General features: G+C 46.4%; 2 protein-coding genes across 2 annotated transcripts in view; one reads left to right on the top strand and one right to left on the bottom strand.

Annotated features, from left to right (window-relative positions):
- LOC126271993 (mitoguardin) overlaps window positions 1-18,589 on the top strand; it is a 1,260,603-nt gene that overhangs the window by 791,515 nt on the left and 450,499 nt on the right. The window lies entirely within an intron of this gene.
- LOC126271994 (protein unzipped) overlaps window positions 1-18,589 on the bottom strand; it is a 102,288-nt gene that overhangs the window by 8,198 nt on the left and 75,501 nt on the right. Inside the window, exons 3-4 of the mRNA XM_049974477.1 lie at window positions 6,147-6,487; window positions 2,578-2,915 (exon numbers count right to left, since the gene is read on the bottom strand). Of these exons, the coding sequence (XP_049830434.1) occupies window positions 2,578-2,915; window positions 6,147-6,487 (679 nt within the window). The remainder of the gene's footprint in view (window positions 1-2,577; window positions 2,916-6,146; window positions 6,488-18,589) is intronic.

Here is an 18,589-nt window from a genome sequence, read left to right as displayed (position 1 = left end):
CGAGCGTACACCACGTAAGTTCGCCTCGAAAATGCAATGGCACGGCATTTACGTTTTCCAGGAGGTCACTCTCCCATGAGCCATCTGAAAACAAATTTCGCGAGTAAATAACCAAACGATCGAGGTTCAGCCAGGTCATGGGAGATCTCTTAGCACTCATGTTGACCACCTCTTTGGACATATTCAAACTCTCAGATTAAATCCACTCCAATCTCACCCTCCTCCCCTTGTAATCCACTGCACATCACATCACAAGGAGGCAAGGCTAACAATTTTCGACTTTTTTTTTTTTTTTTTTTTTTAAGTAACGGTTTTGCCAAAACCAACCAAGACAGTCAAAGCTGCTTCACTTTCTACCGTCGTCATCACTTATTAATGATTATAGCTCCCCACATCCTCTCTGTCTCCCACAGATAAACCAATGAATTAATAAATTTATTACACTTTTTGCTCTATACGCACAGCGAGGTGCCAGAATGGTTGAGGGGCTGGACTCGATTCCGGGAGGAGCGAGATTCAAGTGGGTCTAACTTTTTTTTAGACTTTCTCAAGTACTGAAAGTGAGGGTGAGGTGGTTATGTAATTAACGGAATATTAAATATTGGATCATTCTCATATAATTAGGATTAATCACATGTGAAACGGCTCCTGTCCAGAAGCGAATTCTCATCCTCGGGTTAAATATCCAAGACGATGCAAGTATTAAAAGTTAAAAAAAATCACTATAAAGTAATTGTTTTAAACACTGAAGACCCCGTCCCACACGCGTTTTTTGAGCCACGGCAAACACTCGTTTTTTTTAGCCGTGGTGAAAATAAACTACTGATCGAAATTCATATTCACTACGGCTATCATCTGATATTCATATTTGTTGGTTTGGCCATCTCAAAACCAAACAATTTCTTTCCATCCCAATCAACATCTGGGGCTACGCAACAGATAGGCCTGGTATCACTCACTACATTCCAAAAGTCTCATAGAAATAAATCAAAAATTGTCTGTATGAATTATCAGTATGCAGCGCAGTGTGAGATGTTATAAAACTTCCTGCCAAATCAAAACAATGTTCCAGACCCAGACTTGAACTTTCGCAGACTGTGGTCTTGCGGTGTGAGCTACCTGAACACGACTTAACCTTTACTTCCGCTAGTACCTCTTTCATACTTACAGAACTTCATGTAAGCTCTCCTGCATACCTTGCAGGACTAAAATTCCTGAAAAAGAGGATATTGTGGAGGAATGGCTTACTGGCGGCATGGGGGTATAGTTTAAACTGCCAGAAAGTTTCAAAAACGCTCAGGCTCCACTCCAGAGCGAAAGACTTATTGTCTAACAATCCCCCAGTTTGTGGCTGAACCATTTCTCCTCAATGTCCTGTCTTCCAGGACTGATAGTCTGGAAATGTGCGCAGAACTTCTGTGAATTTTGATACTAATGGAAGTAAGACTACAAGGGTAGCTCACGACTCGTGCTGGCGTAGCAGCTGGTAAGAGCATCGCCTGCGAAAGCCAAGGTGCTGTGGATTAGAGTCGCGGTACAGTACCCTGTTTCGATTTGCCAGGAAGTTGGAAGATTTTCAGTGTTCTGTTCTACCTCTACACATGTATGCCATCATAGCACACCAAATATCATTGCATCACAAATCAGAGTAGAACTGCAGCATCGCTAGGTTCATCTCTCCCTTCACTTCTCAATCGGCATCTCAAAGCTGTCACAGGTGTTCCTCTGACAGAATCGTTAGATACCATCACAGGGAATCTACTCTGGGCCCAGAAATAGATTAAAATAGTTCCAGTCCTCCAGTTCACCGAGGAAGGTGGCGCAGTGGTTAGACACTGGACTCGCATTCGAGAGGACGACGGTTAAATCCCTCGTCCGACCATCCTGATTTAGGTTTCCCGTGATTTCCCTAAATCGCTCCAGGCAAATGCCGGGATGGTTCCTTTCAAAGGGCACGGCCGACTTCCTTCCTTGTCCTTCCCTAATCCGATGAGACCGATGACCACGCTGTCTGGTGTCCTTCCCCAACCAAACCAACCAACCAACCAACCTCCAGTTCAACTAAGGTTTTGGAGAGATTTACCTTGGTGATCCCACAGTCCAACAAAGGGGTTGGGTAGGTTTGCCTTGATCACGGAGGTTCCCCTTGACCATCTTCTTTCTAAACCAAGGTTTTGGGTGGGTTTCCCTTGGTCAGTCACCAGTCAAATCAAGGGTTTGTGGAGAAGTTTCCCTTGGCCGTACCCCAGACCAACCAAGCTTTTGATAGGTTTCCCTCCCTTGGTCTTCTCCCAGTCCAGTCAAGGTGTTGAGGAGGTTTCTTTGGTCATCCCCTGATCCAGACAAGGTTTTGAGGTGGTTTCCATTTTGTCATCAGGTGAATGCCAGAACCGGGAAACCTCCTCCCAAAGATTCCCAATTGGGACCCCTCTGCCTCATTAAGAGCCTGTGGGGATATGTGGCTGAAGAGGACGTACAACAGCCCATCGTGCTCTCATGAGTTGGGAATGAAGAGATAAGAAAAAGCCCTGTACTCGGCCCCCATTGCGGCATGTGCCCAGCGCAAGCAGTACTCACGTGAATAGCTTCGGCATGGAGACGGGGTCGTTAAGTCCCCATCGGATGTTGTCGATGACGGAGCCGTCCTCGGCGCGGACGGTGGTTTCGAGGCCCTTGATGATGCCGCGGCCCTGCCCCCAGTAGCGCGTGTGCTCGTACTGGTAGGCCAGCTCCGAGTCGACGCGCATGCGCACGGTGCCGGCGCCGTTGCGCAGCACGGAGTTGGCCAGCACGCGCACCTCGCGCTTGGGGAAGCGTCGCCGCCGCAGCTGCAGCTTCACGTTGCTCAGCTCGTAGCTCACCGGCTCCAGCTCCACCAGCACGTCGCCTTCCGCGTATTCGCGTTCCTCGCCGTCCTGCGCAAAAGTCGTCCCTTTCGTAACGCTGCGCTCGCCACAAGAAGCCAGCACAGGCGCCAACACTGAGGTGGAAACGGCAGAGGCCTAGCGTACCATCCACATCTAGAGGTGTTTCTGTGTGTGTGTGTGTGTGTGTGTGTGTGTGTGTGTGTGTGTGTGTGTGTGTGTTTTGAGGACGCCCAACACCGCAAATCAAGGGTTTGTGGAGAAGTTTCCCTTAGCCATACCCTAGACCAACCTAGATTTTTATAGTTTCCCCTTGGTCGTCTCCCAGTCCAATCAAGATGTTGGGGAGGTTTCTTTGGTGATCCCCTGATCCAAACAATGTTTTGAGGTGGTTTCCATTTTGTCATCAGGTGAATGCCATGACTGTAAACATATGTCTACAAACGGAAACAAAATTAATTACGTAATTTTATTTTTTTGAGGTGATACAGTGAAAATGCAGTGTTACTTGCAAACAAAACACACCACTCGAAAGCTAAATTCGTCCATTAGACAAGTCACTAGGTTCAAATGGTTCTGAGCACTATGGGACTTAACTTCCGAGGTCATCAGTCCCCTAGACTTAGAACTACTTAAACCTAACTAACCTAAGGACAGCACACAGATCCGTGCCCGAGGCAGGATTCGAAACTGCGACCGTGGCGGTCGCGCGCTTCCAGACTGTAGCGCCTAGAACCGCTCGGCCATCCGGGCCGGGAAGTCACTAGGAACAGGTGGCTTATTGTCACTCAGGAACACAGTAGTGTTTTGATTCCAAACCGCTTTAAAGGTCCTGTTCCTCTCTAGTTAAAAATGCGGTGGTGCGAGCGAGAGGTGCTGTCTCCTGTGGTAAGGTTTGGAAACAGCTCCTGTTTTCCGATACAATGAAATGTCCGATGCTATCCGACCTTTCCCCAATTTAGGGTTATTCATAAATAGCGATGGGCTTTTAAACCACGACTGCGCGAAAACTCAAGAGGTACAGAAAAAATGCAGGGTGATCAAAAAGTCAGTATAAATTTGTAAATAATAATGTAGATAGAGAGGTAAAAATTGACACACACGCTTGAAATGACATGGAGTTTTATTAGAACAGAAAAAAACAAAGTTCACAAAATGTCCGACAGATGGCGCTGGGCAGCAGAACTGCTACGTGGCGGGTGAGAGGTAAGCAGAAATGTTACAGAATCGTATCATCCCCAGCCTGGCTGATAAACACCTGCTGGAATGTACGATGTTTATGCAGGATGGCGGTCCACCCCGTATTGCTAGACGCCTGAAAGATCTCTTGCGCGCGTCGTTTGGTGATGATCGTGTGCTCAGCGGCCACTTTTCGTCATGCTTGGCCTCCCAGGTCCCCAGACCTCAGTCCGTGCGATTATTGGTTTTGGTGTTACCTGAAGTCGCAAGTGTATCGTGATCGATCGACACCTCTAGGGATGCTGAAAGACAACATGCGACGCCAATGCCTCACCATAACTCCGGACATGCTTTACAGTGGTGTTGTCAACATTATTCCTTGACTACAGCTATTGTTTAGGAGTGATGGTGGATATATTGAGCATTTACTGTAAAGACCATCATCTTTGCTTTGTCTTTGCTATGGTAATTATTGCTATTCTGATGAGATGAACAGCCATCTGTCGAACATTTTTGTACTTTAGTATTTTTTTTGGTTCTAATAAAACCCCATGTCATTCCAAGCATGTGTACCTCTCTATCTACATTATTCCGTGTTTTATTCAGTTTTCAAATTTATACTGACTTTTTGATCGCCCGGTACACGTAGGTGGGCAGAGCACCTCTCCAAGTTTTTAACTCACATTATAAGTGAGTATTATGGGCACGCTGCGAACGTTAAGACGAGCAGAAGAGCACTTTCAGTTTATTGAAATCGCTGCTGGTGCTACCCGGCAGGCGCAGCGACAGCAACCCGGTTTGGAGAGCTGTTCATCGAGTTGCGTGTGTACAGGCGCGAACTAATTCGATACGGCACTTCGGAGCAGATGATTTGTCAACATGCTCCGAGACGCCTGGTCCCTAGTGGTGCTCTCTGCAACTACACACGGCGCGTATTACGAATGTAAACTTGGAGAGATGTGTCCAGTGTAGTTTTCGCGTAGTCGTCTTCTAAAGCCACGGAGGGAATCTCCCCATTCCATCCCCCTCAGATTTAGTTATAAGTTAGCACAGTGGATAGGCCTTGAAAAACTGAACACAGATCAATCGAGAAAACAGGAAGAAGTTGTGAGGAAGTATGAAAAAAAATAAGCAAAATATACAAACTGATTAGCCCATGTCCAAGATAGGCAACATCAAGGATAGTGTGAGATGAGGAGCGCCGTGGTCCCGTGGTTAGCGTGAGCAGCTGCGGAACGAGTGGTCCTTGGTTGAAGTCTTCTTTCGGGTGAAAAGTTTACTTTTTCATTTTCAGGCAATTATTATCTGTCCGTCCGTCCGTCCGGTGGATTTGACAGTCTACACGCGCAAAAATTTGAAAACGTTACAAACATATGTTTTGACAGAGCACAGGGAAAACTGTGCGACTGTGAAACTGTTGCACTCATTTGTGACTGACTATTATGTTTTCATCACTTTTTGGGAGTGATTATCACATCCACAAGAAAACCTAAATCGGGCAAGGTAGAAGAATCTTTTTACCCATTCGCCAAGTGTACAAGTTAGGTGGGTCGGCAACATATTCCTGTCATGTGACGCACATGCCGTCACCAGTGTCGTACAGAATATATCAGACGTGTTTCCCTGTGGAGGAATCGGTTGACCTATGACCCTGCGATGAAATGTTTTCGGTTCCCATTGGAGAGGTACGTCCTTTCGTCTACTAATCGCACGGTTTTGCGGCGAGGTAGCAAAACACGGACACTAAACTTATTACAGTGAACAGAGACGTCAATGAACGAACGGAGAGATCATAACTTTTCTCTCGAGGGTAGATTTGAACCGAGGACTTCTCGTTCCGCAGCTGCTCACGCTAACCACGGGACCACGGCGCTCCTCAGCTCACATTATCCTTGATGTTGCCTATCTTGTACATGGACTACTCAGTTTGTATATTTTGCTTTGTTTTTCGGAGTTCGACACAACTTGTTTCCTCGATTGGTCTGTGTTGAGTTTTTCAAGGCCTGTCCACTGTGCCAACTTGAAACTAAACGTGAGGGGGGTGCGACGGGGAGGTTCCCTCGTTAGGAAGAGCCCGGAGCGCGGGGCGATGCCGGTACCGACCGTGGCGACGACGGTGATGCGGCCGCTGATGCCGGAGACGGCGGCCTTGCCGAGCAGCGCGCGGGCGTCGCCGTGCGGCGGGGCGCGCGCCACGTAGGTGTCGGGGGCGGCGGCGACGGTGCCGGCGGGGGGCGGCACGGTGAACTTGGTCCAGGCCCGCCACACGAGCCGCGCGCCGCCGCCCACCGCCTGCAGCAGCTGGTGGCGCGCCTCCTGGCGCACCTCGCCCAGCAGGGAGACGCGGCAGCGCCCGCCAGACGCCTCGCCGCACACCCACACGCCGTTCACGTTGGCCCGGCACACGCGGCCCGCGCCGCCGTGCTGCTGCTCCTGGCCGGGGTCTGCGGGCACACATTCGTTAACGCTGCGAGAACTGACAATCTGTGCCACGTCGTGGCCCCACTTTGCAGACACTTTTTCCCACTAGTCGCCTTATCAATTAGCCATTCTACACTACTGGCCATTGAAATTGCTACACCAAGAAGAAATGCAGATGATAAACGGGTATTCATTGGACAAATGTATTATACTAAAACTGACATGTGATTACATTTTCATGCAACTTGGGTGCATAGATTCTGAGAAATCAGTACCCGGAACAACCACCTCTGGCCGTAATAACGGCCTTGATACGTCTGGGCATTGAGTCAAACAGAGCTTGGATGGCGTGTACAGGTACAGCTGCCGATACAGCTTCAACACGATACCACACTTTATCAAGAGCAGTAACTGGTGTATTGTGACGAGCCAGTTGCTCGGCCACCATTGACCAGGCGTCTTCAGTTGGTGAGAGATATGGAGAATGTGTTGGTCAGCTCAGCAGTCGAACATTTTTTGTATACAGAAAGGCCTGTACAGGACCCGCAACATGCGGTCGTGCATTATCCTGCTGAAATGTAGGGTTTTGCAGGGATCGTAACACGTCTGAAATGTAACGTCCACTGTTCAAAGCGCCGTCAATGCGAACAAGAGGTGACCCAGACGTGTAACCAATGGCACCCCATACCATCACGCCGGGTGATACGCTGGGTGATACGCCAGTATGGCAATGACGAATACACGCGTCCAATGTGCGTTCACCGCGATGTCGCCAAACACGGATGCGACCATCACGATGCTGTAAACAGAACCTGGATTCATCCGAAAAAAAAAATGTTTTGCCATTCGTGCACCCAGGTTCGCAGTTGAGTACACCATCGCAGGCGCTCCTGTTGTGATGCAGCGTCGAGGGTAACCGCAGCCATGCTCTCCGAGCTGGTACTCCATGCTGCTGCTGACGTCGTCGAACTGTTGGTGCAGATGGTTGTTGTTTTGCAAACGTCCCCATCTGTTGACTCAGGGATCGAGACGTGGCTTAACGATCCGTTACAGCCATGCGGACAAGATGCCTGTCATCTCGACTGCTAGTGATAACGAGCTCGTTGGGATCCAGCACGGCGTTCCGTATTACCCTCCTGAACCCACCGATTCCATATTCTGCTAACAGTCATTGCATCTCGACCAACGCGAGCAGCAATGCCGCGATACGATAAACCGCAATCGCGATAGCCTACAATCCGACATCAAAGTCGGAAACGTGATGGTACGTATTACTCCTCCTCAAACGAGGCATCGCAACGACGTTTCACCAGCCAACGCCGGTCAACTGCTGTTTTTGTATGAGAAATCGTTTGGAATCTTCCCTCATGTCAGCACGTAGGTGTCGCCACCGGCGCCAACCTTGAGTGAATGCTCTGAAAAGCTAATCGTTTGCATATCACAGCATCTTCCTGTCGGTTATATTTCGCGTTTGTAGCAATTTTAATGGCCAGTAGTGTAATCGCGCCTCCGTGACCGACTCAAAGTTTGATAGTCACTCGTGTTTCTACCTATGATTTCAAGGCTATTTGAAAACTGCGCCCAGTGAAATTTGCGCTCATACAATCCCAGGAACCTATCTGCTCGCTATCTCACGGCCTGCCTGTACCTCGGGGTGTCCGTGTCTAATGTAATGCTCCCTCTGAGTCACGGTCTACCTACGCTAACAAAATCCTCATCCACCTCAATGAGTGGTCCCATGAACAATCACACTTGGTGCCACTAACTTTTGTAGTGTTCACTTCCAGCACTTTGTGTCGTGGTGTACTAACATTTTCGATGTGGAAGTGTCAACGACCATCCGCGGGAATCTATGTACCCACTAATGCAGGTTGCTCGTACAGCACATAAAGAGATCCGAAGGGAATGGGACTGTAATTTGGCACCGCTCGAAAGAGAAATCAGCGTAGTGTTAAGAAACGATTAAGTTCAAAGCTAAAACGAGCATCAAGATGAAGCCCCAGATGACGCTCGTCTATACATACAAAAGACTCAAATTCAGGTAAAGAACAGGTCTTGAGACGAAGAGACTTCGGTACCTCAAATACATTCTTCGGTTCTTGTATCTGCCTGACAAGTTACGGACCACTCCTCTGTTGTTTTTCTTTTGCACAAATTTCACAGGGGCAGCTGACAGGACGCCAATTTCAAAACGCCCAGAGGAGACACCTATGGCTGCAGGCCTCCGAAATCGTAGCCAAAAATTCAGTGACGATGGAACTTCAAGTGAGCGCTTAGGCGTCTTAACCTGCCGTAACGGATAAGGCGACTGCCAGGATATCCAAGCTCGACTAACTATGCAGTACAAATTTTGAATTGACTTTACACCATACCGTTCAGATATTCAAATTTCTTGCCAATGCAACTTCATTTATTTCATACTCATCCATCCTTACTTTTCATTTGAGGAAATCGACGTCAAAAGACATCACTCTTGACAGGGACAAAAAAATGTTCAAATGTGTGTGAAATCTTTTGGGACTTAACTACTAAGGTCATCAATCCCTAAGCTTACACACTAGTTAACCTAAATTATCATCCTAAAGACAAACACACACACCCATGCCCGAGGGAGGACTCGAAACTCCGTCGGGACCAGTGACAGGGACATTTAGATCGTTGCAGTATTATACATTATATTTATTAATCTCTAGTAGTTCAGTTATTACAAAAATTTGCCTACGAGATGAATTTTCAATGCACATTTATTGTATCCTAACGTTATCTCCTGCATCATGCCTGCAATACCACTCAAGCTCTCACAGACTTCTCTTTACCACCGCAGAAGTGCATTTCGCCTCACGTCGTGTAGTTTGTAGTATTAATGAGGAAATAACAAAAAATTACTTCCCACAACCATTATATTAGATGAAATAAGTCACTTCCTGATCATTATTGCTTTTATTTCCTCGAAACCACAAGGTGTGACGCATAACGTACTTCTAAGAATGGTGAGACAAGCCTGTGACAATTCGAGTAATATAAGCGTAATGCTCCAAATAACGCTACCGAAAAGTAAAGGTGCGCTCAAAATTCATCTCGTACACGAATTATTGTAATAATTAAACTATCATAAATAAACAGAAACAATTTATAATGCTGCTTTACTTAATATTAGTACACTGTTGGCATAAACCTGCAACGTCCGAGATATTATATAGAGAACGGGTAGTGTAAGAGTATCCTGAAAGTATGGGTGGAAATTGGTCCCTTTTCTTTACGTACAGGTCCCTTCACTTCCGTTGATATGACATTGTTGTCTGGGAGAGCCTGCGGGGCGTTTCAGCCACTTATTTAGAATGCTTCCCTTCCTTTTCATAATGGCATCTTTACTTAGGAAAACGTGGGTAATTGTGTCTCAACTCGCCTGCCCGGTGTACGTGGCTGTGGTGGATCCGTGTACAGTTTAGAGTCACGTTTGTCTTGTTGTTGACGAGAAAGGGAAAGGGGACGGTAAAATACGATGCCAGCGTCTAGCCTATCGCGGCCACGGGGCAGTCCAGTTTAACATTACAGCGCGGTGCACAGACAACCATCGGTGATAAATGCTCTCACTCCATGAGACACTGCGGCAAAGTCTGGTATCTAACCCGGGGCACTCGCGCAGTATCTGGCCATCAGTAACATAGCGCTATAACATCTCCACCTCTTGCCAGCTCTGACGATTGAAATTTGTTAGGAATTCGAACTAGCTACATCCGCACAAGCTGCGGTAGCGATCTCAGCTGCGGAGGCGGGTCCTCAGCTTGGTATGATACGACAGTGCTGCTCTACGCACGGGATTATTAGACTACATACCGATGTCATGAGGTAAGAGGCAGTAGCAGGTTAAGGAAGGAATCAACTGAGACTCTGACGATAGATCTGTTGTGACATTCACAGTGGGTGGATTAGGCAAACCACAGAAAATCAGAAAACTTGATGGTGGTACAGTATTTCAAACCCAATTCTGCCAAATACGAGTGCAATGTCCATTATATTTCAAGTCCAAATCGTAACTGATAACCAGGTCTACTAATCTTATAATGGCGATGACATACCATCTCCAAAAGTGAGCTCTTACCAATATGTGCGGTCAGAATACCGTTTTAGATACCATAAATTTCCGTGTACTGTGTCCGTAGCTCGTGGTTTAATGGATAGCGTTGCTACCTCTTGACTCTGGTGTCTCGGGATCGATTCCCGGCTGGATCGGAGATTTTCTTCACTCGGTGCTGGGTGTTTGTGTTGCCCTCATCATTTCATCTCATCTTTATCTTTGCGCAAGTCGTCAAAGCGGCGTCAAACAGGAAGACTTGCACCAGGTGGCCAAACTGTTCCAGACTTGGTCTCCCGGACAGTAATGCCGCACCACCATTCCACTTCATTTTTGCAAGTACTGTAAAACGCAGATGATGCTCTTAAGACCATGCCATGTTGCACATCTGATGGGAGAAACCGATAGGAGGCCAGAATAAATCACTGTGTGTCGATCATGCACTTAGTTCGTAGTGCATTGGAAGAAATGAAGTTCGGGGTTTAACTTCTCTTCGACAACGAGGTCATTAGAGGTGCAAACTCGGGTTGGAAAAGGACGTGGAAGGAAATCAGCAGTGCCATTTCAAAGGAACCATCCCGATATTTGCCATACGCGGTTTACAGAAATCACAGGAAACCTAAAACTGAATGGCCGCATGCTGATTTGAATCGACGTCCTGCCGCACACGTCGCTAGGGTCTTACCATTGCGCCACATTGTTCGGTAGTACATTAGACGCCACAGGTGTACGAAGTTTGAGGTTTCATCCCTTGTAATTACAACATTTCGTAGCTAAACTGGAAATATCCTCCACCCAAAAAGTATATGGTGAATCCATAAAGTTTAATACTCACGGTTGGTCCTGGCAAGTCAACCCGAATGTTGCGTGTAACACTACAGTGCATTACTAGACTCGGTCCTATTGGAAGTGACCCGCCCTTTTCGTCCTCAGACCTTTGAATCTATCTAGCCTGTCTTGTAGGAAACTACAGTTTGCATCTTCACGTTACACGTGTACAGAAACCATTACAACGGAAGAAAGAAGCAAAATGTGACAAAAAGTTCAACCCAGGGAGGATTGAACTCTGGTTCTTTGGAGTTTTAGTGTGACACACAGCGATAGAATCAGAATTTAAGTCAAAACTTTGCGTCCGCGTAGGACCCGAAACCACCAAGAGTTCGTTTTCTGAAGCATTCCAATACGTCACACGCCCCAATTCATGTGTTCGACCTGTCGCGACCTTTCTTACTTTCTTTAATTCCTAAGGGGCCCTCAATTGTACAAAAGACTAGTAATCCATGTAGAGGAGAGGTCGTACTGTGTTTGTTTTTAAGTACTAGTGTAGCATGTGGTCGTGCCCTTGAAGTCTTTACCACTCGCCATGAGAACTAATTCACTCATTGCCATTAAACCCAGTGCGAATTTACGTTAACGGCATATTTAAAATACTGCCAGAATTAAGATACTTTGACGCGCTGGAAAAAAAATAGCAAGACGCACCGGAATCTACAAATCATAAACCACACATTTAGCCTATTCTTTCTTGTATTTTTTTATTTCTTTTTTTAGTTCTTGGTGCATAGAAACGACTGGAATAAACACCAGGAAGTCACAAATTGTACATATTTCGTGCTACATAGAAATATAGTCATTGCTATTTATGACATTCTGTATTTGAAATGACTGCACTCAAGACAAACTGAGTAGGCGCATCTAGGTCCTGTATTATACTTCAAAGGGTCAGAATTTCATAAAACCGTCTCTTCAGGCACTGAAACTATTGTACCGAGTCCTCACGACATCATATGAGAAACGGAGGACATATTACCCGTCCGCTTGGAAACTTTTTACAGTACAAACAAGACTGATATGAGCGTTCATGGGATCAAAGAGGCCACGTTTGAAGAGAAAATGTGACACGCTGTGAAAAATTCACAAATATAAGCCCTTGTGGTATTTACACTGTAGTGTTTGTGTGTATGGAAACAGAGGTATTGGTTCAGCAGACAGGACGGGAAATTGATCGTATTTTGTTTGGAGAGGTTTCATTTTTCCCGTCTGTCACTTTCTGCAGAACGTGATGGAGGGATGTGATATATTTTTCTGCTATAATTTGTTTCAGTGCCTAAGCTGTAGAGAGTACAGGTGTTTAGCAGAACTGGAATCTCTGAAATCCGGTACACAACCATCCATTTGCAAGAGGTTTTTTTTTTTCTCTTCTGACAGTCTAGTCGGTACGTGCAGGAAAAAGCCTCAATGCAAACGATTGGTACCACACATAAAACTGGTGTGGTCTTTAGAAACTGGAACTATTATGGATCTGTAAAATATTGAGTACTATCGTTCCATAGAAACACTGGATGTTAAACCCTCGCACCCAGTCCAGAGTAAGTGCCGAGGAAAGAGCACAGTGCAAAAAATTCAGCACTAAGGAAAGTATTATTGTGTTTAGGGGGTGTAACTCCCGGTTATTATTACGAAGAACTACCTTTTCGCCACTACAGCTGTGAATGGTAATATGTACGAGGCTCATTCCACAAGTCATAGCAATTACGGTATATCTTGGGATAATATGACAACATGGGAATCCCACGATGTGCACTGAACCGGTAAGGCAGTGTGTATCTGAATGCCAACGTAAATAGAGTTCCAGTAGTGGAGGTCACGGTACAGCATTAAATGAAACACGCGCATTGGAACTCTGTGTAAATTTATTGTGCTCGAGTACAAACGAAAAAAAATTCCTTAATGTGTTGGCAACGACGAGAAAGGCGATGAATGCCATTAGCATTGCCATCAGTGTGTGCCACTTGTCGCCGAATTGCCCTGAGGATATTCACCCTGTCTGCAGAGCGCCTCCCACGCAATGGTTTCTTCAGTTGTGAAATGATATCGATTCGCATGGACTGAGGTCTGGTGATTAGGGTGGATGGGGGAGGATATCCCACCCTCAACATTGTGCACAGTTATTGATTACGCCTGTAGGTTTCGACGAAGTATAAATCGCAGCCGGCCGGTGTGGGCGTGCGGTCTAGGCGCTTCAGCCTGGAACCGCGTGACCGCTCCGGTCGCAGGTTCGAATCCTGCCTCGGGCATGGATGTGTAATGCCCTTAGGTTAGTTAGGTTTAAGTAGTTCTAAGTTCTAGGGGGCTGATGACCACAGATGTTAAGTCCCATAGTGCTCAGAGCCATTTATAAATCGCAGGTGATACAGCAGAAAGTTGCGGTAGTACTGGGCATTGATAGCGTGGCCGTCCCTAACAGGGCGATACTCCAAAATACCGCGGCTGTCATACACCAAAATGAACATGACCTTTGTGGGTGATGGCCTATCATCCACAGCTGTTCGTAATTCCGTCTGACACTGAGTAGCATTTCTGCCAGCGAGAACGTCAATTTTCATTTATGCTCGCTGTTCCACTCTGCTAACATCCATCTTGTAACATGACAAAGCTCACACTAAATGTTTCAAGCGCTGGTACCGAGCCATCCTCGCATGCGGTCGCGTTCAGTCGCTTGCTTTGGGTGCTGTTTGCTGCGGGAAAATAAAAAAAAGTGAAATAGTTGGCCGGGAGGCCCCATGCGGGACAGTTCGGCTGCCGTATCACAAGTTCTTTTTAGTTGACGCCACTTCGGCAACTTGCTTTCGTCAATGATGATGAAGGACACACAACACCCAGTCATCTCGAGGCAGAGAAAATTCCTGACCCCGCGGATAATCGAACCCGAGACCCCGTGCGCGGGAAGCGAGAACTCTCCCGCAAGATCACGAACGTCAGACTTTGCCGCGGGCTTTCCAACATATGTAGTTCGATAACGCAGCTAACACATATTCGCATGATATACCACGGTGCCATGACTTATGGAATGACGCTCGTATAAACAACACGTCAGTGAAAAACTGGATGCCGCTGTTCCCCATAAATTCTGAAACAATCAAGAATTGGTGTTCATTATAATGCATTGTTTACAGCAGCGTTTAGTGGGGAATTACGTTCCGAAAGGCATCGTGCTGGTCTAATAGCAGAGGGACACTCACCTATTTGGAGGGTTGACTTTTGTGCACAGTAGTTTTCGTGCGTGGTCGCTTCGTATACTGCGTACAGCGGAAGCCTTACACCGTGGGTAGTCTTGACCGACGCGCCTGCCAACTACCGTTGCTGGTCGTTTTATTGTCTAGTGCTGGGAGCCGGCTTTTTGTAAGGAGCCCGGACGACACAGCAGGAAGTTTCCTGCTCCACCGGCGGTCCCCCCTGCGGCGAGCGGCTTAGTTGTTTTGTTTTGGTTTATTTATTTATTTATTCTCGTTGTACCTCGGTTGTGGTTGCCTCAGTGCTTACTTTTTTTGTTCCCCATGGCGAAAATGACCGGTCTTATCCCGAGCTCTTTGCGCCTGCTCTTTGTTGCTTCTATGACAGAACACGAGTAGCGATGCGGAACAACTTCAAACGTTTTGTAGGCGGAGAGAGTACTTGCGGCGAGGTGTCCCGTTATTACGGCGTCCTCTTACTTACGCCGGTTCCGCGGTGCGGCTGAAACAACCCGTCATTTAGTGGTACACGTGTTGCGGTGTCCAGTACAGATGAAAGGGCAAATCGCATACTGTTAGGGTCAACGTATTCTGATGATGCAATAACAGCTTACACTTCACGTCTATGGCTTGGTGCCTGTCAGACTACTAATCCAGAGGTTTGGTATTGTAATACCGATGCTTCTAGTCATTAAGTTGGGGCGAGTACTCGGGTACTTTCACTGCGCCTCTCTGGTTGAAGACGCTATAAAGGTCTTCCCTGGTGGCCGTCCGTAAACCGTGACTGCTGTTCGATCCTTCTCCCCCATTCATTTCAGACGTTTAACCGGCCGTTACTCACACAGCAGGCAGCCTCTAGAGGCAGTGCTGTTCTGCGAACTCCGTCTCTTTGTTCTTTCAGCTGTTCGGCAGTACTCACCGGACTTACAGCTTAGCCTTATGAGATTTCGAATGCACCTCTATTCAGATCTGGATGCTATTTTATTTGGATTATTGGTGTTTTGTACTGTATGGCGCAGTGCCTACGTGTCAAACGTGATATTTAAAAGTGTGTAGTTCAAATCTTGATCATCATTAGGATATTTTCTGTCCTTTATCAGTTGTTTTAGTTCTGGCAGTGATTTGTATGTGTAAAAAATGACAGGTTGCTATGTAGTTCGGCGTCAGTGTTAAAGTGTAGGCCTGCCTGGGGTATTCCAGCAGTATCATGCCTTCCCAACCAACTTCAGGTTGAGGACAGCTTTATGTTTATTACATGCTTACATGTGATTCATTTCCGCTGTTAAGCAATAAGACCATTCCCCTCACACGTTAGTGATATGCGGTTGCGACGTGGTCCAAGAAGAATTATTATCTGCACAATTTTTCTTCGTCGCCCCTAGGAGGCTGCAATAGGAGAGGAGATAGGAGTTTCACTTCTGGTCTAAGGGAAACAGTAATTTTCTGTTCCTCCTACTAAAACTGAAACTGTTCACCAAATAGTAACTTTGGCTGGGAACTGTGGTGAAAAGCGAAATGTTTCATTAATTACTTGATATCACACAGAATCTTCGAAGCTATACAATAAACAAATTATAGGTTGAATCTTACACATAAGATTATAGCAACGATCCACTTTTTATAATGCTATTTATTTACTTAAATAGCGCTGTTACCGGTTTCGAAACGATAGGTTGATCTTCAGACGGCTAGTTCACGTTTTACATTACATTTTGAGTTTTGTTTCCCCATCTTACGAAACTTCCTTGGTGTGGTGAGGCCAATGAAGAATCTGCGCTATTACGTTCCACTGCAGGTTGTTTTTCATCTTGCAACATCGGAAACTGTATAATGCACTTTTTTGTAACACACCACACACACACACACTTGGTATCACCACCTCAAAGAAGTTACGTCAGATGAGGGAACAAAACTCAAAATGTAACGTAAAACGTGAACTACCCGTCTGAAGATGAACCTGTCGGTTCGAAACCGGTAAGGGCGCTGCCGCTATGTAATTAAATAAATAGCACTATAAAAAAGAGGCTGGTTGCTGTAATCTTCTTTATAGAGTCAACCTATATTTTGTACACAGCCGCGGGGTTAATATGCCAGTTTTTGACAAAATGGCGTTCATTATCAAAATACACTGTTTGCCAGAGGTAACATTTCCACCAGGAACCGCGAAGGTGAAAGTTGTGTACAAACTTGTAGGACGGACGCAGAGTCAGTTCGAGAACATTACTTCACACAAGCGACATATCATTTGTCACCTCTCTCCAATCAAATGGACTTTGGCACCAGCTCAGTGAGTATCGCTTGTACGCCGGAATAAATTGACAGAAAACAGACAGAAATAGTGCACCGTCAACGATGAAATCATCGTATTGCATTGTTGGTCGGAAGACCCCTTCTGGGATAGTTCCGCCACCTTTTTCTCTTGGATGCCACCTCGGCGACTTGCTCATCTTTTCGGTAAATGTGAGGTGAAATAATTAGGACAACTTAAACACCTATTCCCCGAGCAAAATAAGCATTCGACTCGGGAGGGAATCGAACGTAGGACCCCGCGATCTAGAAGCAGCGGCGCTCATAACTAGATCACAAGCTGTGAAGTATACGAATAGTCTGTTTGATTGCACATCAAAGGTTTGTCATGTCTTGCCTGTTTGGGTGAAGCGGTATGCAGAGGTGGGATGACGGAGAGATCCTACTTCAAAACAGCCTCAAAAGAGATAGCGGTAATTTGATTTACTGCCTGAAGTCGCAGTCATTTGAGTGGAATGACGCTCCGAACGCAGTGAAGCTAAATCTGTAGCCAAATGCAGTGTCACACCATATGGAGATGGTGCTCGCTTCAGAGGTAGGACATTCGACTCCCAAATAGAACTTCATCATTCGCATTTGTGACTGGCGTGTGGAGCAGAGGTATCCATGTACAATTCTTGATGACCAAACTAAGAATCATTATATTTGGTTAAAGCAGTGAAAATATATGCACAGTGTACTGGAAATGGGGACATGCGACGCTCCTGGATGATTAAGCATAGTATCTTCCATTCAGTTTCATAAAACTACTCTGCACACATAGTTAATACAGTCGTCCAAACGACACGCGTTTTGGAACACTGCGATAAAGAAAGAAGACAGGCCGCACTTCAGTACATCTAATTAGCAGTTATGACAATGGAGGATAACATTCGGGATCGATTTACTAGTTTCAAAGACATTTGTAGCAAACTGATTTTTGGCGCTCTCTTTTTAGGTTTTATTCGGTACGTAAGATACAGTCCAAATAAGCATTACTCAACTTGGCAATGTCAGTTACTCTTACAGTATTAAGTCGTGAAAAGAGCTAACTTTGAATATGGCATCACATACAGGCCCCCTCCCACCACCCTCGCGTCTCTGTAGCTCACTAACGCACCCTGGGCGGTGGCGCTCGACTCGGGGGTAAGTGTCTTCGAAACTTGGTGGTGAAAAGTTTTCACTGCCAGTAATTGGGTGACAAGGAGATGAGAGTTTGTGGCGTAAAGCTCCGGATCACCAGCCTTTGCGCGAATGACTCATGAAATGAGGGCATGTGAACTGTTGATGGTGATCCGTCCATTGGATGTGGTTGGTTGGTTGATTTGAGGGAGGGAACCAAATGGCGAAATGGCGAGGTCTACGGTTCCATCGGATTGGGGAAGGGCGGGGAAGGAATTCGGTCATGCCCTTTCAAAGGACCCATCCCGGCGTTTGCCTGAAGCGATTTAGGGAAATCACGGAAAACCTAGATCAGAAAGTCCGCATGCAGGTTTGAAACGTCGTCGTCCCGAATGCGAGTCCAGTGTGCTAACCACTGCGCCACCTCGCTCGGTGTTGGATGTGGTTCAAATGGCTCTAAGCACTATGGGACTTAACATCTGAGGTCATCAGTCCCCTAGACTTAGAACTAGTTAAACCTAACTAACCTAAGGACATCACACACATTCATGCCCGAAGCAGGATTCGAACCTGCGACCGTAGCAGCAGCGTGGTTCCGGCGGTTGTGGACTCCTAGCTCTGCGGCCTGC

The sequence above is a fragment of the Schistocerca gregaria genome, chromosome 5, assembly GCF_023897955.1.
Source record: "Schistocerca gregaria isolate iqSchGreg1 chromosome 5, iqSchGreg1.2, whole genome shotgun sequence".
Taxonomy (NCBI): domain Eukaryota; kingdom Metazoa; phylum Arthropoda; class Insecta; order Orthoptera; family Acrididae; genus Schistocerca; species Schistocerca gregaria.
The sequence above is the reverse complement of the archived record's forward strand: the minus strand, read 5'-3'. Positions and strand labels throughout refer to the sequence as shown.